The 26,068-nt window shown below is 43.5% G+C and overlaps 1 protein-coding gene across 1 annotated transcript in view; it reads right to left on the bottom strand.

Moving 5' to 3' along the window:
- Nucleotides 1–2,103: 2,103 nt before the first annotated feature.
- Nucleotides 2,104–26,068, bottom strand: part of LOC131185831 (solute carrier family 2, facilitated glucose transporter member 11-like) — a 95,022-nt gene continuing 71,057 nt past the window's right edge. Inside the window, exons 11-12 of the mRNA XM_058158735.1 lie at nt 5,678–5,805; nt 2,104–2,316 (exon numbers count right to left, since the gene is read on the bottom strand). Coding sequence (XP_058014718.1) covers nt 2,104–2,316; nt 5,678–5,805 — 341 coding nt within the window. The remainder of the gene's footprint in view (nt 2,317–5,677; nt 5,806–26,068) is intronic.

The following is a 26,068-nucleotide window of genomic DNA, read 5'->3' as shown; positions in this document are numbered from 1 at the left end:
TTCTGCGAAAGGCCATATTAAATTATACTTCCAGAATTTGCTGCGGGCCAATAAAAACTGACCCGCAGGCCGCAGTTGGCCCGCGGGCCGTAGTTTGGACACCCCTGTTCTAAATGTACATAAGTTATAATTAAATGTGTGGCAGAAAGTGGACTCTGGGTGTGTTTTTCCAAATGTAGTAAGTGAGGTTGAATGTGTATAGTTTTAGAAGAGCTGTGTGCGTGTGTGTACATACACATACAGCATACTGTATATAGTAGATAATGTATCTTTTTGTGTGCCTATATACACTCTATACTATGTAATACGTATGGTATATATATACATAGAATTAAATAGCATATTTTGGATGTTAAGTAGTAGTAGTAAATAAATAGACAGAGAAATTGTATTTTCTTTGAGGCGAGGAGAGGCCAGCACCCTAACTCTAACCCTAACCCTTGACCTGAGTGATGTCAAGTTGGCGTCACCCACCCAGTCACATGATCATTCAGCTACGCCCACCCAGTCACATGACCACCAAGCCACACCTACCATCACATGACCATCAAGCCACACCCACAAAATAAGCCATGCCCACAGAAAAAATTTGGAATCCACCACTGATTAGGGGTCTGGGGTCTAAAACATATGAAGAATGGCTACAGGAACTGGGCATGGCTAGTCTAGTGCAGAGAAGGACCAGGGGAGACAAGATAGCAATGTTCCAATATTTGAGGGGCTGCCACAGAGAGGAGGGGGTCAAGCTATTCTCCAAGGCACCTGAAGGCCAGACAAGGAATAATGGAGGGAAACTGAACAAGGAGAGATTCAACCTGGAAATAAAGAGGAATTTTGTGACAGTGAGAACAGTCAACCAATGGAAAAGCTTGCCTTCAGAAGTTATAGGTGCTTCATCACTGGAGGCTTTCAAGAAAAGATTGGACTGCCAATTCTGAGAAATGTTGTAGGGTCTCCTGCTTGGGCGGGCGGTTAGACTAGATGATCTACAGATCCCTTCCAACTCTGTTAATCCGTAATCCTCTCAAAAACCACTGCCTTGGTCTTGGACTTTGCTGAGGCTACAGTATGAACACAGGCATCTTCTGATTCCTGCCCAGGCATGACATCTGCATAAACAGAGTGTTTAGATATTTATTTTTAATTTTAGGCATTAGTATGTCTGGTGAATGAAGGACATTTGGGATATCATTAATGTACAGATTAAAGAAATGGGAGCAAATATCTATCCTTGTCTGGACCCTTGATTGGTGTGGCTTCTCCCTGTTAGGGCTGGTGAAGATGAGAGGATTAGCAGAGATGGCAAAATAGATTTTCTTGATTAGAGAAAGGACAATAATTACATTTATTAGTGACTGAAAATCCCTTATGGACTTTTTGTTGAAACATGAAAAAAATGAGCTTGATATATATTTGATAATGAAAAAGGGCAAATTATGGAAAGAAAGAACTTGTCAGGCAACCTTAGAGAGAGAGAAGGTAAGATATAAATGCCCTTATTCTCTGCTGCTGAGATCAGAAGCCACATCTGTTTTTCTTTTCTTTCTTTTCTTTCTATTCTATATTTTTTATTTGCATTTTCACTTACATATATATTACTTTTATTTACTCTCCTTACCTTTTTCTTTCATAATTTGTATTGTTTTTATTCTCTTTGCTTAGTCTTGCACCCAGATTGATGTAGAATGTAAGGACAGAATCAACATCTGTGGAAGGTGAACTAAGTGCTTGGTCAGAATTCATCTATTGAGTCAAAATGATCCCATCCACTCTGGTCCATTACAGCAAATATAAATCTAATCAAATGGTAATAATATTTTAAATATATATAATTTTAGAATACACACATTGTGATATTAGGTTGGTTTTTTTTAAAGTTAAGACTTTTGTGGTAGACCCCGGAAGCTTCATAGTCCCCGGAGTTATGCCTGTCTTGCATGACAAAAAATCCGGGCTTTCTGGCTCCAATGGAAGGAGGGAAGTGTGTGAGGCCTTTTCCCTGGCTGCCCTGATCATTCAGGAGCACCTTCCCTGCCCCTCTCCTCCCTCATCTCTTTGGCTTAGGCCTCAAAGCCTGTTTTTGCAGAGTTTTCAGGGCTGTGGTCATAACTTGGTGCAAAGGCTGTGGCTCCTGGGGGCAGAGCTGCTTTTCAAAGCAGGTAATGTAAGCCTCTTCCCCAGAGGGATCCTGTTGAGGTCTTCTGTGATGTCTAGGATGGACCTCCCCTTTGTCTCTGGAATGAAGAGGTAGGTGAAAAGTCCCATTCCGATGAGCACACTGAAGAAGATGAGGAAGCAGTAGTGGCCAAGGGCCTCCTAAGGACAGAAAATCAGAGATAAGGATGAGTTTCTTGGCTGCAGTATAGAGCGGAGACTGAGGTGCAACTGAGGTCTTGCCAGACTGTAGAAAGGGTAAGAATTTCCCATGGTTAAAGGTGACAGATTCACTGTCTAACCTCAGTTCACTCTGGACTTTCTGAATGAAATCAGACACTTTCTGGATTTCTCAAGAAAGGCTCTCTTCCCAGAACCACAATCTCCCCTGCACAGTTGTTTGGGGCTGAAGGGGGAAAGCACTGGAGAACTGAAAACCTAATTAAATCCAAGCCACTGAGTGAATCTGATGGACAACGGGTGAGTTGGACAATAAGAAAGTCCTTTTTACCCATCTCATAGCTCCAAGAAGGAATGGACAAAGTGCTCAGTGGCTCAAACTAAAAAGAGGTTGGACAAATTCAAGAGAGCTCAGAAAGGCCTGGACATGGATGGATGTGTCGCTGAAAGTCAGGAGCAGCACAGGCCCTTTCTGGAGGCAGGAACCCAGGGGTGAAATTTGACTGGTTTGGACTGGATCATGCATACCAGTAGCAGTGATTTTAAATGTTTCACCAAATTGATAAAAACCACCCCTGGTTGGCCCCACCTGCCCAGGTGCAAGCTGGCCACAGGGACTGCCGGAAAGGCTGCGTGGAAGGTAGGCAAGCAAACATCTTGGGGCTGTTGTGGTCCATCAGCAGCCTACAGAGCTGGCAATGGAGTTGGACAGCAGTGAGGCTGAGGTGAGGCCAGGGCCATTGGGAAGTGAGGTGCAGACTCCAGAGCCTCCAGAGACTGATAGTAGTTTGGCAGAGGAACAGGAGGAGCCTGTTCCTAATGCACACATGAGAAGAGCTGCCAGAAGGCAAGAGCAGCTCAAGCAGAGGACAAATCGGGAGTAGGGCCAAGAGATGATTGACCCCTCCCATAAGGCTTAAAACAGACCAGCATCAGTGTTTCAGCTTTGCCGGAAAACAACGTTGTAGCTGCGTCTTCTGCTTCGTCCTCTGCTCTGTGTACGTCTTTGTTTTTGTGGCTTCTGGACATTTGCCAGGGAGGGCCTTTGGCAGTTTGCCTAATTGGACTAAGGTTTGTGAGATAACTAGGGAGTTTGTGTTGGGAAGCATTTGAGTTGAACGACGCTGGGTTTGAGTTTAACGATGCTGGGAATGAAATAATTCCCAGCTGTTCAAATAAAGTTTGTTTTTCCATGGACTAAGTTTATTACTGCCTACTTGGGCCTGAGTCGCAACAGGGGCCACCCCGCCGCAGGGAAGGGAGCTAGCAGCCTACTCCCTTCCCCGCAGCCCTGCCATGTTTGCCTGCCTTCCAGTGGCCTTCCTGGCAGTCCCCCATGTCCACTTGCCTTCTGAGATCCAGTCCCACATCCAGCCCTTGATGGGAGATCCACCGCTTCCAGGCCGGGCCAGAAGGGTGGGCAGCTGGCCTTTGGGGGAGACACAGCCACTGTGCTGGAGCCAAGAGAGGATGTGGTAGCAGTACCACATGTGCAGTCACGGGACATCCTCCCTCCCTCCTGGAGTGCTGTTATCCCCCCAAGCTCGCCTTTACTTCTGCTGCCTGCTGGCCCATTGGGGCAGCGTAAATACTACTTTTGTCCTTCTCTTTCTGGATGCAGCATTTCTGCTTGTTGGGCCACTTCCCTGAAGCTAGCAGCTCCGTGGCAGCTGCTTTGCTTTTTCTCTCTTTTTGGGAGGCTCGCAGGAGGCTTGCACAGCGGCACCAGCATGATGGAAGCAGGCAATCCAGATGCCCTGTGCTGGTGCTTATTTGCTGCAGCTGCAGGCAAGTCAAGTGACAGTGGGATGAAGGGGCTGGTGCATTGGGATCGCCTCTACCTCGCCCGTGCCTCTGCCTCCCCCTTCTGCTGGTGCCACCCCGCAAGCCTCCCATGAGGAAAAAGAGGGAAAAAGCAAAACAGCTGGCTACGGAGCTGCCAACTTTGGGAAGTGGCCCAACAGGCAGAAGTGCCGCGCCCAGAAAGAGACAGGCGAAAATCATTCTGCACTGAAGCAGAGGCATTCCGAGCTTTTAGCATATCGCAGGGTTGCAACACTGAAGGTTCAGAATGGAGCCATTTTCATGAAAGGCAGAAAAATGGGGAAGGGGATTTTCCTGCCTGTCAACCATTCCTGAAGCCCAGCACAGACTGAGGGAAGGATGATAGGCAGGAAAATTCCCCTCTCAATTTTCCTGCCATTCATGACAAGGAGTGGTTGGGATGGGAGGGGCCGGGTGAGGTGCCTCTGGACATGAGTGATGTTGAGTTGGCCACACCTACCCAGTCACATGACCTCCCCCCACCAAGCCATGCCCACCAAGCCACGCCCACAGAACTGGTAGGGAAAATTTTTGAATTTCACCCCTGCAGAAACTTAAAGGACTGGTGGCTGAAGGAAGCATTGAAGACATTTTTCAACCTTCCTCCAAGCAATGAAGCAGAACAGGGAAGCAGGCAGAGGAGAGAGGCAGAAGGGGAAAGTAAAATTCTTCTGGCGTTTTTGGCTGTCAATTCTTTAATCCAGGGGAATGATTACTCCTGGGGTGACAGTATTACCCCGGCTTTCACTTCCTCATGTCTCAGGGAAGCAGATATTTTGGTACCAATTCTTTGAGCACCCTCACTTGCTTCTCCCCACAGAGTGGTAGTTGAAGAGCCACTTAAAGAAGTTGAAGTGGGGTGCAGCCTCCCTGGGGCAAATCTTCCTGTGGGTGCCAGCTGCTGCTGCTTCTGCTGCTGGTGCAGGTGGTGATGACAATGATTTGCCTTTTTGTACATTTTGGGTCTCAAAATCTTATGCTCTGCTTATTAATTATCAATTGATTTAAAAAAGTTTCTTTCATGCTCTTTCTCCAGCAGCTCCAAGCAGTTCCACTTTATCTCTAGAGCTGCACTCTGTGAGGAAGCTTAGGCCGAGGGTGTTTGACTGGCTCAAGCTCTGGTCAGTCAGGTCCCTTTTGAATGAGGCTCTCTAAAGTGCCTTGGAGCTCAAAAGTCAAAATGGGAAAGAAGGAAAGGAAGACCAGAGTCTTCATTTGGGCAAAGAAGTGGGGTGGATGGGGAACCCTCTTTGGAAATGATTGAAAGAAACAGTAAAAAAATGCTATATTGAACTGCTCTTTTAAAGACTCTTGAAGTGTAGCAGAAGCAAATCCAAATGATATTCTTTAAAGCGAACACATTTCTCTGAAATTAAGAATGATAAGAATGTTTTGAAATGGTTCATTGGAAATCAGCTTTAAAATCAATCACCAAGATTGTCATTACATACATGACTCATGCTATTATTTTAATTAATTTCTCCTTTCCTGTGGATACATGGCCTTCAGTCCAACTTACCACCACAAAGGGAAAGCCTATGCCAGTGATAAAGAGGCCCAACCAGCTGAACGAGACAGCTACGGCAAGGGCGGAGGGTTGTGCATCAGGACGGAAAATCTCCACCATGACAGAGAAGATGGCACCAGCTGAAAGAAGAGACAGCCGTAGAATGTCAAGAGTCTCTCTCCTTGCAGGATTCATGTTCCATGCTCCTGAGCAGCCCTGGGTCCCTTGTGCCCCTCCCTGTCAGAGCTCACCATGGCCATGCCCTGGTGCATGAAACAGCTTGCTGAGATCGCTCCTGGCACCCTCTAATCTCTGTATGTTGTTCACTTAATTTAAAGTATGTCACAGTTCATAGTCAGGATTCTGGTCCCCACACCCCTGTGTGAACATGTTCAAGCACATAGTATTCTACTTCTGCCCCCAAGATGAGCCAGGGGAGGGGAAGACCCATCACACCCGTGCCACAATATGAGATGATAATAATAATCTGATGCACGAAATGCACTCCATGGGAGCAAAGCTGTTTTTTCAAGATAGGTCTTTTGGGGAACAACTGTTGTTAGTCTTTTGGTGTTTTCTTGGCACTGTCCCAGATTTTTTTTGGGGGGCAGGGGTGTGTGGTCCCACAGTTATCTACACATTAATCATAATCAAATATTAATACTATGTGCTTACCCATTTTAGTGAGCTTTCCTTATATAATTGGTGTTTTCTTTTATACTTTTATATTTCTAACTTCTGTTTCTGTTACTTAGCCATTGATAAAACAAATCCCATGTTAAAAAGTATTCGAAGCCTTCTCCTTGATTTAAATTTTTACTTTAATCATTTCTGCACATTCTAATTTTTTTTTCTCATTTTCATATCTTCGTTTTTCCACTGTTGTGCAAACACAATTCTAGCAGCTGTTAACATGTGTAAAATTAAATATGTATTGTATTCCCTTTAAAATACTCAACAAAATATTTCTGGCTTTAAATCCATATCTTGCTTTACCGTTGCTTCTAACCATGATGACACCACTAACTCTTGACTTGTACTGACCTAGATACTCAACCTACTTCATATATTCCTGTTCTTTGAACTGGGAAATAAATTTCATAAGAAAGAATTCAGTATTGCTCTGTGGATGTACCTTTTCTTCTTGATCTAACTTCTTGGCTCCTAAAAAGAACATTTTATCTTTCTTGTTTGTTGGACCCTGAACACATCCTGAAAAGACTACATTGTTGGGTGAAAACAGAGATCCCTTCTGTTGCCTTTAGTCCTCAGTTTACAACCACAATCAAATCCAAATCCAAAGGACAATATTGTTTCTTTTCTTTTGCATTAGTGTTTAACAGAATGAAAAAGCAAAGTAATATGATCTCTTTCTTCACCAAGAGACCAAGACTAGAACAATCAGATACAACAGAATTGAACCCAAAACCATCAGAACCAGAAGCACTACTGCCACCACTTGAACATGGAGAAAGCAGCAAATCAATCTCCTCAACTAAAAGTCTTCCCAATCTTCCAGACTGCTGGACATTTCAGCAATACAGCAACTTTCAAGAGATGTATGATGGTCTGAAAGATGCACACAAAAAGTTAGGTTGTAAGTACTGCATGAACATGATTTCACATTTGAGAAAGATGTTCATGTTTCCAAAGAATGGAAACACTTCAAGATTGAGGTGGCAGGGACAAGTAAAGAGGTACAGTAAGCATCTCTTAGGGAAAAAATGAAAGAACATTTTACATCAAAATCTCACACCATTTGCAGAGACAACTAAAACAACGGGAACTGGATGCAATCACAAAATCAGTAGATAGGTCAACTGACAAACATTTACTACTTGTAGAGTTTTTCTTACAGTTTACAGTCTGGCACAAAGATGTAAACCATTTTCAGACATAGAAGGAGAGGTAAAATTGTTAACTACAGTTGGAGTAGATCTGGGAATAGGATTGCATTCACGGAGAAGTGCAGTGAAAATAGTTGCTTTCATTGCAAACAAAATTAAAACCGAAATGTTTAGTAGTATTATTGGGCAGAATCTAAAAATACGTTTGATAATTGACAAAGCCTCAACGCTATCATGCAAACTAATTGTGATTTTTGTAAAAGTTGAGGATTCAGATAACTGAACAATAATTTTTGTTGAGCTTGTGAAATTGGAAAAACAAGATATAAAGACAATATGTTCTTCAGTGATGGGAAGTTTATAAAAGTTTACTGTGGAATATCTGCAAAAACATTTAATAGCATTTTGCTCTGCTGGTGCCAGCGTTATGCTTGGGTGAAAATCTGGAGCGAGCACTAGACTAGCAAGAGTTCCCAAACATCGTAATATGGCACTGCTTGAACCATCGCCTGGTTTTAGATGACTCCGTAAAGCAGTGGTCACCAACTGGTGGTCCGTGAGAACATTTTGGTGGTCCGCAGAAACATTATTTGCGTTTTTTATATTGCACTAAATCAGGGGTTCTCAAACTACGGCCCCTGGGACAGATATGTACAATGAATGTTTGTGCTGCTACAGAGAGTCTCCCCCTTGGGGTCTTTTTGTGTGGGTAGAAGGGGGGCAGAAATTCCAACTTGGGGTCTGCTTCAGCCTCCTGGTGCAGAGCTTTGGGCGAACGCTGGAGGGAAGCGCTGCTAGTGGTGAAGAGCTGGAGGGCCTTGTTCCAGTGGGACTGCATCATGGCCTGGAACTGGCTGACCACCTCAGCTCACTGAGCCTCCAGGCACCGGTACCTGGCCTTGCATTCCTGCAGGTTTTCCCTTTGCTTGGAAAGCCTATTTATTTTTATTTATTTATTTATTTTATTAAATTTTTATACCGCCCTTCTCCCGAAGGACTCAGGGCGGTGTACAGCCAAGATAAAATACAGGAATATATACAAATTAAAACATTTAAAACCTAGCAAATTACAATAAAGGCTGATAATTAAAATTTAGTTTTAAAAATTTAAAAATATTAATAAAACCCTGAATTAAAATTTAACACTATTATGCCAGTCCCGCTTGAATAAATAGGTGTGTTTTTAGCTCACGACGGAAGGTCTGAAGATCCGGCACTTGACGTAAGCCAGGGGGAAGTTCGTTCCAGAGCGTCGGTGCCCCCACAGAGAAGGCCCTACTCCTGGGGGCCACCAGCCGACACTGTTTGGTGGACGGCATCCTAAGGAGACCCTCTCTGTGAGATCGTACGGGTCGGTGGGAGGCATAAGGTAACAGCAGGCGGTCTCGTAAGTACCCGGATCCTAAGCTATGGAGCGCTTTAAAGGTGGTAACCAAAATCTTGAAGCGCACCCGGAAAACCACAGGAAGCCAGTGCAGGCTACAGAGTAGTGGTGTTACGTGGGAGCCACGAGCGGCTCCCGTTACCACTCGCGCAGCCGCATTCTGGACTAACTGTAGCCTCTGGGTGCACCTCAAGGGCAGCCCCATGTAGAGAGCATTGCAGTAATCCAACCTAGATGTAACCAGAGCGTGAGTGACCGTGCATAAGGCATCCCGGTCAAGGAAGGGACGCAACTGGCGGACCAAGCGAACTTGGTAAAAGGCCCTCCTGGAGACGGCCGCCAGATGTTCATCAAAGGACAGCCGTCCATCCAGGAGGACGCCCAAGTTGCGAACCACCTCCTTTGGGGCCACTAACTCACCCCCAACAGTCAGCTGCGGATGCAGCTGACTGTACCGGGGTGCCGGCATCCACAGCCACTCCATCTTGGAGGGATTGAGCTTGAGTCTGTTTCTCCCCATCCAGACCCATACAGCTTCCAGGCACCGGGACAGCACTTCGACCGCTTCGTTGGGGTGGTCCAGGGTGGAAAGGTACAGCTGAGTATCGTCAGCGTACAGATGATAACTCACCCCGAAACCACTGATGACCTCACCCAACGGCTTCATATAGATGTTGAACAGGGTAGGCAAGAGAATCGACCCCTGAGGCACCCCACAAGTGAGGCGCCTCGAGGACGACCTCTGCCCCCCCGTCAACACCGTCTGCGACCGGTCAGAGAGATAGGAGAAGAACCACCGACAAACGGTGCCCCCCACTCCCAATCCCTCCAACTGGCACAGCAGGATACCATCGTCGATGGTATCGAAAGCCGCTGAGAGGTCTAATAGGACCAAGGCAGAGGAGCAACCCCTATCCCTGGCCCTCCAGAGGTCATCCACCAACGCGACCAAAGCCGTCTCCGTGCTATAACCGGGTCGGAAGCCGGACTGGAACGGGTCTAGATAGACAGTTTCCTCCAGGTGCCAGGGGAGCTGCCATGCAACCACACTCTCTACAACCTTCGCCACAAAGCGAAGGTTGGAGACTGGACGATAATTTCCCAAAATAGCTGGGTCCAGGGAAGGCTTCTTTAGGAGGGGTCTCACCACTGCCTCTTTCAAGGCGGCGGGGAAAACCCCTTCCACCAAAGAAGCATTTATAATCCCCTGGAGCCAGCCTCGTGTCACTTCCTGAGCAGCCAGCACTAACCAGGAAGGACACCGGTCCAGTAAACATGTAATTGCATGCAACCCCCCCAGCAACCTGTCCACGTCCTCGAGAGCCACAGAATCAAACTCATCCCAAATAACATCAGCAAGACGTGTCTCTGTCATCCCAGTTGGATCGCCGCAATCTTGGTCCAAACTATCCCGAAGCTGAACGATTTTATCGTATAGATAACCGTTAAACTCCTCAGCTCGTCCCTGTAAGGGGTCATCCCATCCCTCTTGATGAAGGAGGGAACGGGTCACCCGAAACAAGGCGGCTGGGCGGTTATCTGCCGATGCAATGAGGGTGGAAACGTAAGAACGTTTCGCCTCCTTCATTGCCACTAGGTAGGTCTTAGTAAAAGACCTCACTAGTGTCCGATCAGCCTCAGAATGGCTGGACCTCCAGGTGCTCTCTAGGCGTCTTCTCCAGCGTTTCATCTCTCTCAGCTCCTTGGAGAACCAGGGAGCCAATTGAGATCTACGCCGGGTCAGAGGCTGCAAAGGCACGACACGGTCCAAAGCCCCAGCCGCGGCCCGTTCCCAGGCCGCAACCAGTTCTTCAGTCGTGCCGTGGGTAAGATCCTCAGGAAACAGCCCAAGCTCCGTCAGGAACCTCTCCGGGTCCATCAGGCGCCTGGGACGGAACCAACGCATTGGTTCCGTCTCCCTGCGGTGGTGGGCAGCGGTCTGAAAGTCTAGGCGAAGAAGAAAATGATCTGACCATGACACCGGTTCCTTCACTATATCTCCTAAAACCAGATCATTAACCCACTGACCAGAGATAAAAATCAAATCTAGCGCGCCTCCCCCGCTGTGTGTAGGGCCATCAGTTACTTGAATCAGGTCCAAGGCCGTCATGGAGGCCTGGAACTCCTGAACCACCGTTGATGACAAGCCGGCCGATGGCAAGTTGAAATCCCCCAAAACCATAAGTCTGGGAATCTCAACCGCCATGCCAGCAAGCACCTCTAGAAGCTCAGGTAGGGCTGTAGTCACGCAGCAAGGAGCCAGGTACGCGATCAACAGTCCCATCTGATTCCGATGGCCCCACTTCACAAAGAGGGATTTACAACCAGCTATCTGAGGAACAGTGCACTCCCTCAGCTCCAGACTTTCTTTAATCACAACCGCCACCCCCCCACCCCTACATTGGGCCCTCGGCTGATGAAATGCCCGGAAACCCGGAGTGCACAGTTCAACCAGGGGTACACCCCCTTCTGTGCCCAACCAGGTCTCCGTAATGCCCATAAAGTCCACGGACTCCCTCTGAATAAGATCACAAATCAGGGGAGCCTTGTTAACCACGGACCGGGCATTGCAAAGCATTAGCCGAAGACCCAAACTCTGAGGGTCTTGACCATCCGGGGAACGAATAAGGACTGGGGGGCCAGAGCATGTGATCGCTTTTAAACATCGAACACGTGCTCCCAAAGCACGATACGGCCCCCTGCCTCCGCCATATCTGCCTCTCCCACTTACCGTACAGATGGAATAACACTCTCTGCACAATCCCCTCCTCCCCTGTCTTCGGACCAACTGAAATAATGTCATGAGCGCACGCTGGGACTGGACATACCCTCCTCGATGGGTTCCCCACCCTCCCCCCCATCCCCCCCAACCCAAACCCGTCAGTTCCCACCCTCCCCTTAAAATTCCCATTAAAACTCCCCCTAAAAAGCCGATTAAAACAGTTAGTTAAAAATCCCCTGAGTCTCCTATTTTTGGCATGCCATCTCTCGGGGTTCCAAAACCCATCCTCAAGATGGGCGGGGGGCCCATAATGTGGGGGGCCAAACCCGCGAGAGAGGGGAATCTCGCAGGGCAAGAAGGTCAGCCGCTGTAAATGTCCGCATGATAAGAGTCAGGCAAGCAGACCCATCCTGGACCTGTCAAGATGATAATTGACACACCAGTAATTCCGGGTGAAAGACAGACGAGATATAGTTCTTAGGCGGTGGATGAACAAAACCGGCATGATTCAGTCAGAACACCAACCCCTCGTATCCAATCCCGAGGGGTGGTCTATGGACGAGGGAAAGGGGGAAAAGGATGAAGTCCTACAATAGTCTAGCTAGGATTGTCCAGGACCATCCACAATTCCCCCAACTGGGGGCCAAAGATCTTCAAAGGGTCCCCTTGCAGCCAGCCCATGAGCGTCCTCCAAGATGATAAAAAGGCGCCCACATGGCCCGTGGTCGTCCTTCAAGTTGACAAAGAGGGCGTCCACCGAGCCTGTTAGCGACCGCCAGGCCGAACGCCGCCAGGCTGAAGCACGCGCCCAATGGGCCAAGCCGCTCCACCGACGAGGCATCCCTCTCCCAAAGTCTGGGGGGGGCAAAGGACTCAAAAAAGCCCCCACAGATGGCCCATAGACATCCTCTAGGTGATAGGGAGGGCGTCCACTAGGCCCGTGGACAACCTTCAGGGTGGCAAAGAAGGCGACCATCGGACCTCTTCGTGGCCACTAAGCCAGGCCGCCAGCTGGTGTAGGCCACTCATCCGCCAGGCTTGCTGGGTCATGCCACCGGCCCCGACTACTGAGCCGGTTTGCCGGACCCAGCCGCCCACCAACAGGCTAAGCCATCGCCAGACCGGTCCAGCCAGGCCGCCGCCACCGCTGCCACTGCCGACAGCACCGCCGCTGCCGGGGGGAGAGAGCTCCGAGGCTCCTCCCGGAGCAACGCCAGGCCAGGCTGCCGCCGCCACCGAAGAACTCGGCCGCCGCCACCGCTGCTAGAAGAGGCCAGGCTGCCCACACCACCGACAACACTGCCATCAAAGGGGAGAAGGCTCTAAGGCCCCTCCCGAAGCAGCGCCAAGCTGGGCCGCTGCCGCCGGCGCCGGAAAACCGGCCGCCACCGCCGCCACCGCTGGAAAAGGCCGGGCCACTGCCGCTGCCGCCGTCGGACATACCACCGCCGGAGGGAGAGCGCTCCGGGACTCCTCCTGAGGGAACCCGGAGCCGCCCCGCCTCAATCCGCCCATCCTCCGACCTACCGCACTGTCTTCTACCCCGGCGGGGGGTCCAAGCTGTCAAAAGGACCCCCACCGACGCGGTCGGGTCCAAAATAGGCCCGTCGCCACAACAGCTGTTCAGCGGCGCGGCGCCATCTTGGACATGCGCAGAATGTTTATTCTCCTAGTCCTCAGTGAGGTGCTTCTGCTGAGCCTCCTTCTTGGTCAGATCCAATTTGAACTGAACTGTTTTGCCAACTCTTTCTTATGGTGGCTGCTTAGCTCCAGCAACTGCTTCCTGTTGAGGCCCTAAGGAGCCTAGGCAGGCAGGCGAGGAGGGGCTAGGAGGGGAGGGACAAGTAGAGGCTGGCGATCTGCACCCCTCAACGTGAGTGACATCAAGTTGACAATGGCCACTCAATCACCTGACCACCTAGCCATGCCCACCCAGCCGGTCATTAGGCAGATCATATTAATGGTCTACAGGATTTAAAATTATAAATTTAGTGGTCCCTGAGGTCTGAAAGGTTGGTGACCCCTGCCATAAGGTTGGTGACCCCTGCCATCAAGCAACTGAACCATTTCAAAATATTTCTAGACAAGATACCACTTTCCATAAATCCTGTAAGAGCCAGACAGAACTTTTCAACGTATCAGAACAACTTGGACTTGAAGTTGTAAAAACTGGAAGAATTTTGGGACCAAGATGGGCTGCCTGTAATTTAAGATCAACCGTAGCTATGTGGTGTGCTTATCCAGCGCTGCATCAGTTTTTTTCATGGAAATGAAAAATACCCAGGTATAGCTGCCAGTCCTGAAAATATAATTATTTTGACTGATTTGGCTTGATGATTGATATTCTGAATGAGATTTCTCTTCTGTCAAATGCACTGCAAGGAAGAAATACAGATATCATAAAGGCCAAAAAATTTGTGCTGAGATCAATTAAAGCATTTGAAATGCTTAGAGGGGGAAAGGGTCCATATGAAAAAAAGGTTGATGGAATGATTACTTCAGAATCCAATCAAGATGCAACCACACAGCCAACCAACCCACTTAGAGCAACACTCCTCACCTCCCCACCAGTATTTATAGAGAGATGGCAGCTCTGACCCTGCTTTGCTCACACAAGCATGAAACCGAAAACACCAGCCTCAAGATGATGAGTGAGAGCTCATCGAAATGTCGCCAAGATACTCTCAACCTTACACGGGAAAATACCTGAATATGCCAGGACCTACATATATATATATATAATACATACTTGACAAATAAAAAAAATAAAATATAAATAAATAAAATAAAGACATCGAAGATGATTGGAGAACTAGAAATTCAGCCCTGGTAAAGAGAGATGGGAGGAAATAGCTGTATTTATCTTGAGAAGGTAAATGTCAGGCTGCCTCTGATTATAACCAGGAAAGAAATACACCTTGACTTCATTTGCAAATAAAGAAAAGTATTTTTACTAGTTACATCTGGATAGCAGCAGTGCTAAGTTGAATCTGAGACAAAATATGGCTAACAATCTGTATCACCCTATTCCTCCCTCCTCTTTCCCAAAAGGTCATCAGGTCTGGTCCAATGCCAGCTCCTTCCCGGGGTCCCGTGGTGATCTTCTTCCGCAGGTCTCTGGTTGTCAATCATATCAGAAATGCAATGTCCGTTAGAGTTCGCGCTCAAACATTCCTGTTGAATTCAAAACATTAATCTCCCCTCCCACCTTAATTATGTCAGACCGACACTCTTAAAGGGCCCTCTCTACTTAACTTGAATCCAATAGCTATTTACATTAGAAATACAATCCCATGCTATCTAACAACTGAATATAAGGAGTACAAAGAGATACGAAGTTTGGAGTGGAGGCTGACAGTAAGATTGAAGGGACGTACAACTAGGCTCTTCAAATATTGGAAAGGATCTCACACAGAAGATCTCAGAGCAAAAGTATAACTTACAGAAAAATAGGTTCTGGTTGAATGTCAAGAAAAAATGCTCTTTGACCCTTGCTAAAGAAGATGGAAGCCTTCCCTTTATTCAGGTACTGAGTAGTGCCTATTTGTCATTTGCAAAATCAAGTTTCTTTCAACATTTAAGAAACAAGGAGGGCGGAGCTGACGTCATGATGACACGACAGGCGACCTGATAGCTCCAGGATTGCCGTTGATAATCTCCTCATCTAGATGGTCCTTTTTGGACCTCACTGTCCCATTGAGACAGTGATAAGGGCACATCCTGTTGATCCCAGGGATACGGCAAAGTCCCTAGTTGATCCAGGAGAACCCCTTTTTTCCGATGAGGAAGATTCAGCCATAAAAGCTGTTGAAGTTGGGACACCTCCGGAACAGAAGGACTTGAAAGGAACTGTGCCGGTGTGGTGAGCGACTCTTTTGTTAAAACTTTTTTTAGAAATCACCCTGAGATTTAAAGAAAATAGAGAATAAAAGAAGTTGAGCAGCGGATTTAAGACTATTTTAGAAGAAATGTTTTCCTTGCCTTTTTTTAAAAAATTTTTTCTCTTTGGAGTGGATGCCCATAGCTGATTTAGATACTGAAACTGGACTGATTGAACTGAGACTTGTTGGTCACCTTCTTTGGAATTTAAACATTTTATTGCTCTTTTTGTGAAAATTTTTATTCTTTTTTTCCCCAATATTTTTCAGCTTTCTTTTGAATTAAAAAAAAATTGATTCAATAAAGAGAGAACTATGCAGGTGCTCTAGTAGGTACTATCAGCAAAAAAAGTCTGAAAGTGGGAAAAACTTTCTGAGAATATTACAGCGACTCTGGAAAGAGAGCTGTAAATAAATACTGGAGAATTTATAAAAGAGGCCTTTTTCTCCCCCCCTCCCTTTTTTCTCTTTGATTGAAAAAAAAAAGCGAAGTGATTAATATTTATTCTCCTTTTTCTTTTTTTCTCTTTTTTGTCCCTCCACTCTTTTTCTTTTTGGGACTAATTGGACTATTGGATTAAGACATACAAGAGTCTGAAGAATTTATTAGATTTTCCTCTCTTTTTTCTCCTTCTTTTTCCTTTTTTATCTTTTTTCTTCCTCAATTACTACCCGAGGCTATTTTTTTCTATTGTGCTTTCTTGGACTCACCTTGATCTTTCCTATACTACAATGAGTAGAAAAGAAACAACATTTGGATTGGCCACTTCAACTCCCTCTTCCTCACCATTAGGGGTGAAAGGTCAATACAAATGATGCTTCAACAGGAAAAAGACAAGGAAATTATTTTACAGATGATTTGGCAAGGAATTCAAAAGCTGCAAACCGAAGTGGAAAACATTGAACTGCAATCAGAAAAAAATTGAACAAAGAACAGAAAAAAGAATGAGCAAAGAATGGAAAATACAGATGAAAAGGTGGAGAATATACATCAAATGATTAAAAAATATGAGGATAGGCTCCAAAAAATTGAGGAAAGAGAAGAACAGAGAGATAAAGAATTAGAAATATTGACAGCAGACTAGAGGAGGTTGAACGAGATAAAAGTGGAATATTGGGATGGGAGATGGACCTAGAAGAATTTTACCTTAGATTCCAAAACATAGAAGAGGAGAAGGGAGAAAACTTGGTAGAAATTTTGGTGGAAGCCCTAGAAATTAATAAAGGATGGTATTGATGAGATTTTTAGAGTACACACAAGATACGCAACAAGGCATAACCTCCCAAGGGAAGTTCTTATCAGATTCACCAAAAAATCTATTAAGCGCAAATATTGCAGGTTGCAAGAGACAAAACATTGAAATATAAAGATAAGGAAATTGTGGTGTTGAAACAAGTTCTGAGAAGAGTAAGAGAGATGAGAAGAGAATACCATTTTTTGACCAAAATTCTGTTGCAGAAAGGCATGAATTACAGATGGTTGGCACCAGAAGGACTGGTGTTTACATGGCAACAACAAAAATACAGGATTGATTCAATAGATAAAGCTAGAGAATTTTATGCAGAATATCTTAAAGAGAAAGAAATGGATACAAGTGGAGAAGTCACACTGATTGAATTACAGGAGACAGAACTGCTAGCGATGATTGAAAAAGAACAAGGCGCGGTGGGTGGCAAGGTTGAAGTTAGACCACAACATGAACCAAGATCAACTAGAGCTATAAATCCTAATTATAAAGTGTGAATATGGAAGAGAGGAAATGGATAATGATAAATATTACTGCAAGTTCAAGTCCCACCAGGCCCAAGGTTGACTCAGCCTTCCATCCTTTATAAGGTAGGTAAAATGAGGACCCAGATTGTTGGGGGCAATAAAAGTTGACTTTGTATATAATATACAAATGGATGAACACTATTGCTTAACACATTGTAAGCCGCCCTGAGTCTTCGGAGAAGGGCGGGATATAAATTTTTTTTAAAAATGGACTCAATTCAGCCACCAAAAGAAGAAAAATGTTTCACAAATTAGAAAAATTAAAACCAGACATAATCTGCTTACAAGAAGTATAAGGACTATAAGGGGCATGTATAAGAGCACAAAAGTGCCTACCGTTCTTGTCCTATTGTTCCCTTTCATTATATCAAATTAATATAGTTGCTGCATACTTTTGCTTATATATATGATGTGTTGTTGTTTTATGTCAATGTTTACGTATACTGTTGTGACAAAATAAAATAAAATAAAATAAGTACATATCCAAAATAGAATAGAATAGAATAGAATTTTATTGGCCAAGTGTGATTGGACACACAAGGAATTTGTCTTGGTGCATATGCTCTCAGTGTACATAAAAGAAAAGATACATTCATCAAGGTACAACATTTACAACACAATTGATGATCAATATATCAATATAAATCATAAGGATTGCCAGCAACAAGTTATAGTCATACAGTCATAAGTGGAAAGAGATTGGTGATGGGAACTATGAAACGATTAATAGTAGTGCAGATTCAGTAAATAGTCTGACAGTGTTGAGGGAATTATTTGTTTAGCAGAGTGATGGCCTTCGAAAAAACTGTTCTTGTGTCTAGTTGTTCTGGTGTGCAGTGCTCTCGTTTTGAGGGTAGGAGTTGAAACAGTTTATGTCCAGGATGCGAGGGATCTGCAAATATTTTCACGGCCTCTTCTTGATTCGTGCAGTACAGGTCCTCAATGGAAGGCAGGTTGGTAGCAATTATTTTCCTGCAGTTCTAATTATCCTCTGAAGTCTGTGTTTTCTTGTTGGGTTGCAGAACCGAACCAGACAGTTATAGAGGTGCAAATGACAGACTCAATAATTCCTCTGTAGAATTGGATCAGCAGCCTTGGGCAGTTTGAGCTACTGAGTTGAAAAGAACATGTTGTCCTTTTAATGATGTTTTTGATGTTAGCTGTCCATTTGAGATCTTGCGATATGATAGAACCCAGAAATTTGAAGGTTTCTACTGTTGATACTGTGTTGTCAAGTATTGTGAGAGGTGGAAGTATGGAAGGTTTTCCTAAAGTCTACCACCATTTCTACGGTTTTGAGTGTGTTCAGTTCCAGATTGTTTTGGTTGCACCACAAGGCTAGTCGTTCGACCTCTCGTCTATATCTTGGATTCGTCATTGTCTCGAATGAGACCAATCACTGTTGTGTCATCTGCGAACTTCAGTAGCTTAACAAATGGATCATTGGAGATGCAGTCATTGTATACAGAGAGAAGAGAAGTGGGAGACACAGCCTTTGTGCTAATTGTACAGGTATCTGGTGTGATTCTGCTTAGCTTCACCTGCTGCTTCCTGTTTGTTAGGAAGTTTGTGATCCACTTACAAGTCTGTTCAGGTACCTGTAGCTGATTTAGCTTAGTTAGAAGAGTGTCTGGAATGATGGTGTTGAATGCTGAACTAAAGTCTACAAAAAGGACCCTTGCATAGGTCTTTGGAGACTCAAGATGTTGTAGGATGTGCAGAGCCATATTAACAGCATCATCTGTTGATCTATTTGCTTGGTATGCAAATTGCAAGGGGTCTAAGAGCGGATTCGTGATGGTTTTCAGGTAGGAAAGCACTAGCCTTTCAAAGGTTTTCATGACTACAGATGTTAGAGCAACTGGTCTGTAGTCATTCAGTTCCTTGATGGTGGGCTTCTTCGGCAGTGGGATGATGGTAGAGTGTTTGAAGCAAGAAGGAACATAGCACATCTCTAGTGATTTATTGAAAATATGGGTGAAGATGGGGGCCAATTGGTCAGCACAGACTTTTAAGCAAGAAGGAGTTATCTTGTCTGGGCCTGGAGCAATATGAACATTTATTGATGCACCCAAAATTGGGGAAAATATTTACTTCATTGCCACAATGTAAGAAAAGAGGAATAGCTTTATACATAAGAGATACAATTGAGGCGAAGTTGATATATACAGATGAGAATGGTAGAATTTTGATGGTGGAAATAACAGATAACAATATGAAAATACTTATAATAGCAGTATACGCTCCAAATGACAACCAAGAAGACTTTTATAGAAAATTACATATGAAAATTACTGAGTTGGACCAAATCTCAACCAGCAAATGCTCTGTCTTACACATTGGAAAAAAGAATAGAACATTAAATACAAGCTTAATAGACATTACCTTGTAGATGACCCTCACCCCGTCAAAGACCTTGGAGTTTTCATATCTAAGTGCCAAAGCCCACTGCAACTACATCGCCAAACATTCTTTGGCTCAGTCTTTGTAAACAGCGATGGCTCATATCTGACATTCCTCAATCGTACCAAAAATGTTAACAACGACTTAACACATATAGACTTCACAGAAGATAATGTTGAAAAAGCCCTTCGCAACCTGAAACCATCATTATCTATTGGACCAGATGGACTATGTGCATACTTTTTAAAAAAACTTTCAATTAATATAGCTGAACCCCTAAGCATAATCTTAATAAAGTCAACTAGTTCCTTCCAAACTCTGGAGCCACAGTCATCCCTATCTTCAAAAAAGGAGATCCCAGCCTAGTTGAAAATTACAGACCTATCTTCTATGTTGTGTCTCATGCAAAGTAATGGAATCTATCATAAACCAACCCATTACTCCAAACAAACAACCTTCTCTAATAAACAATTTGGTTTCAGAAAAAAATTGTCTTGTAACCTACAACTTCTCCACTGCAAAAATATATGGACTACCAACCTTGATCAAGGAAAAGCAATAGATGCAATCTACATAGACTTCTGCAAAGCTTTGTTCAGTAGTACATGATAAACTTCTCCTCAAACTAAAATCCTACAGCATTTCGGGACCTCTTCACAATTGGATAAATGCCTTCCTTTCAAACAGACAACAAGTGGTCAAAATTGGCAACGCTACATCAAATCCTGTTCCTGTCAAAAGTGGTGTTCCCCAAGGTAGTGTTCTTGGACCAACGCTCATTATACATAAATGATCTCTGTGACCTTTCTCAAGTTATTGTGTTCTTCTGATCATCAAACATTTAATACACTACAATACTTATTAAGAAGATCGACTTTGTTTCATTTGTCTACTTGGCAACCCAAATATCCAGCAAATGCTCAGTCTTATATATTGGAAAGAATATCAACAAGTACAAACTTGATGTTACCTTACTGACAACCCTGTCAAAGATCAGAGTTTTCATATCAAATGACCTAAATGAAAGCCCACTGCAATTACATAGCAAAAATAAGAGTTGTAACCTAATTTTACAGCTTTTCCATCTGCACTACTAACTAGAGCATACAAAACATTTGCTGACCTTTTGAATATAGCTCATCCATCTGGAACCATACCATATCTCTGACATTAATACAATAAGATCCAGAAATATTTACTAGAAGAGTTCTTATAAAACAACAAAATACCTTATACCACCAGACTTGAAACCTGAGATTAGAAAACTTAGAACTACTTCATATGATGTGTTTAACACACAAAATCATCTATTGAAATATCCTTCCTGCAAAAAGACTACTTCATTTCAATGCAATAATACAAGAGCAAACAATAGATTCAAACTTAATGTCAACCGCTCAAACTTGATTGCAGAAATATGACTTAACAGAGTTAAACGCTTGAAAATTACCTGACTCCATAGTCTCTATTAAAATCCCAAACTTCAACCAAACTGTCTACTATTGACCACCCCATTCCTAAAAGGATTATAAGATAAGAGCACAAAAGTGCTATCCTGTCCTATTGTTCCCTTCATTATATCAAATTAACATAGCTATTGCATACTTTTACTTATATATATATATTTTCTTTTCATGATGTGTTTTTTTTAACAATGTTTGTTATACTGTTTGTGTATTCCCTAATGTTCCATTTCTTCTAATTGCTGTTTATTTGTACCACAAGCCTGTAAACAAGGCATTCAATAATGATTCACTCCATTGTTTTAGATCAAACAAGGCAAACTTAAGGAAGAGCTACCAAAATACTTCAGCATGTCAATTGTCCCACCAGAGGCAAGAATACAGACCATTGCTACACAACCCTAAAGATGCTTATTGGTCTTACCAATCTGTAGGACACTCTGACATTGCATGATTCACCTTGATGCTTACAGGCAAAGACTTAAAACCACAAACCAATAATTCCAGAAGACCTGGACAGGAGGCAAAATTAAAGCTGCAGGCAAATTTTGACTGCACTGATTGGAATATTTTGAAGATACTGACCTGGATGAACCACAGATACTGTAACATCATATGTCAGCTTCTGTGAAGACCTATGTCAAGAACTGAATATACAGTAACAACAAATTTCACACTTAAACTTAAGCAGCTTTACATTCCAAAGAGGAAGCCTACAGAAAATGACAAAATGCTGTACAATCAGGCCAGAAATGCACTAACAAGGAGATCAGAGCAAAAGAAGCTACTCTGAAAGCTAAAGAATCATTTTCAGCAAATGAACCAGCAAACATGTGGAAAACTCTTAAAATATCACTGGCTATGGCAAACCTCCTTCCCAGGCTGAAGGTAATCAACTGGCAGATGACCTGAATGAGTTTTACTGCAGGTCTGAAAGGAAACTACAGATTCTTACAACCCCATCTCAGACACACCAACAACAGAAGCTGAACTGACCCCATTTCATTGGGTTCAATCTAGTGATCTCAGAACAGGAAGTGCAGACCTATTTCACAGACAAAAGCCAGGAAAAGCCAGGAGACAAGATAACTTTCTTGCTTAAAAGTCTGTGCTGACCAATTTATCTTCACCCATATTTTCATAAATCACTAGAGATGTGTTATATTCCTTCTGCTTCAAACGCCTACCATCATCCCAGTGAAGAAGCCACCATCAAGGAACTGAATGATACAGACCAGTTTTAACATCTATAGTCATGAAAATTTGAAAGGCTAGTGCTTTACCTGAAACCATCAGGATCCGCTGTTAGATTGCATTACATAGAGCAAATAGATCAGATGATGTTGTTAATATGGCTCTACCACATCCTATACATCTGAGTCTCCAAAGACCTATGCAAGGGTCCTTTGTAGAATTTAGTTCAGCATTCAATACCATCATTCCAGATATTCTTCTAAGGCTAAACCAGCTACAGGATGAACAGACTTGTAAGTGATCAGCTTCCTAACAAACAGGAAGCAGCAGAAGCAAGATCACATCAAATACCTGTACAATTAGCACAGGGCCCAAGGCTGTGTGCTCTCCCACTTCTCTTCTCTCTGTATACCAATGACTATCTCCAAGATCCATCTGTTAAGCTACAGTTCTATGACAAACAGTGATTGGTCTATTCGAGACAATGACGAATATACAGAAGAGGTGGAATGACTAGCCTTGTGCAACCGAAAACAACAAAATACCTTATACCACCAGACTTGAAATCCTGAGATTAGAAAACTTAGAACTCCACCGACTTCAACATGACCTGTGTTTAACACACAAAATCATCTATTGCAATATCCTTCCTGCAAAAGACTACTTCAGCTTCAATCGCAATAATACAAGAGCAAACAATAGATTCAAACTTAATGTCAACCGCTTCAAACTTGATTGCAGAAAATATGACTTCTGTAACAGAGTTGTTAACGCTTGGAACTCATTACCTGACTCCATAGTCTCTACTCAAAATCCCAAAATCTTCAACCAAAAGCTGTCTACTATTGACCTCACCCCATTCCTAAAAGGATTATAAGGGGCGTGCATAAGAGCACAAAAGTGCCTACCGTTCCTGTCCTATTGTTCCCTTCATTATATCAAATTAACATAGCTATTGCATACTTTTACTTATATATATATATTTTTCTTTCATGATGTGTTTTTTTTTATGACAATGTTTGTGTATACTGTTTGTGTATTCGCCTCGTGAATGTTCCTCATTTCTTCTAATTGCTGTTTATGTCCCACCACAAGCCTGTGTAAACAAGGCATTACGAACACCCTGATTCACTGGCCATTGTTTTGGGAGATCTAAACAAGGCAAACTTAAGGAAAGAGCTACCAAAATACTTTCAGCATGTCAATTGTCCCACCAGAGGCAAGAATACTCTAGACCATTGCTACACAACCCTAAAAGATGCTTATTGGTCTTTACCACGTGCAACTGTAGGACACTCTGATCATTGCATGATTCACCTTGTACGTGCTTACAGGCAAAGACTTAAAACCACAAAACCAATAATTAAATCAGTGAAGACCTGGACGGAGGAGGCAAAATTAAAGCTGCAGGCATGTTTTGACTGCACTGATTGGAATATTTTTGAAGATACCTCTGCAGACCTGGATGAACTCACAGATACTGTAACATCATATGTCAGCTTCTGTGAAGACCTATGTGTACCTACAAGGAACAACAAACCTTGGTTCACACTTAAACTTAAGCAGCTACGACATTCCAAAGAGGAAGCCTACAGAAAAGGTGATAAAATGCTGTACAATCAGGCCAGAAATGCACTAACAAGGGAGATCAGAGCAGCAAAAAGAAGCTACTCTGAAAAGCTAAAGAATCAGTTTTCAGCAAATGAACCAGCAAACATGTGGAAAACTCTTAAAAATATCACTGGCTATGGCAAACCTCCTTCCCAGGCTGAAGGTAATCAACAACTGGCAGATGACCTGAATGAGTTTTACTGCAGGTCTGAAAGGAAACTACAGCCACCTATCTCCACAACCCCCATCTCAGACACACCAACAACAGCCAAGCCTCCTACAACTGACCCCATTTCATTGGGTTCACAACCTCTAGTGATCTCAGAACAGGAAGTGCAGAACCTATTTCACAGACAAAAGCCAGGAAAAGCTCCAGGCCCAGACAAGATAACTCCTTCTTGCTTAAAAGTCTGTGCTGACCAATTGGCCCCCATCTTCACCCATATTTTCAGTAAATCACTAGAGATGTGCTATATTCCTTCTTGCTTCAAACGCTCTACCATCATCCCAGTGCCGAAGAAGCCCACCATCAAGGAACTGAATGACTACAGACCAGTTGCTTTAACATCTGTAGTCATGAAAACCTTTGAAAGGCTAGTGCTTTCCTACTTGAAAACCATCACAGATTCGCTGTTAGATCCCTTGCAATTTACATACCGAGCAAATAGATCAACAGATGATGTTGTTAATATGGCTCTGCACTACATCCTATAACATCTTGAGTCTCCAAAGACCTATGCAAGGGTCCTTTTTGTAGAATTTAGTTCAGCATTCAATACCATCATTCCAGATATTCTTCTAACTAAGCTAAACCAGCTACAGGTACCGGAACAGACTTGTAAGTGGATCACAAGCTTCCTAACAAACAGGAAGCAGCAGGTGAAGCTAAGCAAGATCACATCAAATACCTGTACAATTAGCACAGGGCCCCCCCAAGGCTGTGTGCTCTCCCCACTTCTCTTCTCTCTGTATACCAATGACTGCATCTCCAACGATCCATCTGTTAAGCTACTGAAGTTCGCAGATGACACAACAGTGATTGGTCTCATTTGAGACAATGACGAATCCGCATATAGACGAGAGGTGGAATGACTAGCCTTGTGGTGCAACCAAAACAATCTGGAACTGAATACACTCAAAACCGTAGAAATGGTGGTAGACTTTAGGAGAAACCCTTCCATACTTCCACCTCTCACAATACTAGACAATGTCAACAGTAGAAACCTTTAAATTTCTAGGTTCTATCATATCGCAAGATCTAAAATGGACAGCCAACATAAAAAACATCATTAAAAAAGGACAACAAAGAATGTTCTTTCTGCACTAACTCAATAAGCTCAAACTGCCCAAGGAGCTGCTGATTCAGTTCTACAAAGGAATTATTGAGTCTGTCATTTGCACCTCTATAACTGTCTGGTTCGGTTCTGCAACCCAACAAGAAAAACACAGATTTCAGAGGATAATTAGAACTGCAGAAAAAATAATTGCTACCAACCTGCCTTCCATTGAGGACCTGTATACTGCACGAATCAAGAAGAGGGCCGTGAAAATATTTGCAGATCCCTCACATCCTGGACATAAACTGTTTCAACTCCTACCCTCAAAACGACGCTATAGAGCACTGCACACCAGAACAACTAGACACAAGAACAGTTTTTTCCCGAAGGCCATCACTCTGCTAAACAAATAATTCCCTCAACACTGTCAAACTATTTACTGAATCTGCACTACTATTAATCTTCCCATCACCAATCTCTTTCCACTTATGACTGTATGACTGTAACTTGTTGCTGGCAATCCTTATGATTTATATTGATATACTGACCATCAATTGTGTTGTAAATGTTGTACCTTGATGAACGTATCTTTTCTGAGAGCATATACACTGAGAGCATATGCACCAAGACAAATTCCTTGTGTGTCCAATCACACTTGGCCAATAAAATTCTATTCTATTCTATTCTATTCTATTCTTTTTTTAAAAAATAATTTTTATTTCCATTTTCCATTTTCCAACATCATATTATTATCATATTATCATATTACATTGATACTGAAATAATGAGTATAATATCTTTTCAAAAATATAAATAGATCATATAAAGATAAATCATATTAAAATTTAGC

The sequence above is a fragment of the Ahaetulla prasina genome, chromosome 15, assembly GCF_028640845.1.
Source record: "Ahaetulla prasina isolate Xishuangbanna chromosome 15, ASM2864084v1, whole genome shotgun sequence".
NCBI classification, from domain to species: Eukaryota; Metazoa; Chordata; class Lepidosauria; order Squamata; family Colubridae; genus Ahaetulla; species Ahaetulla prasina.
This window is presented reverse-complemented; position numbering and strand designations above follow the sequence as displayed.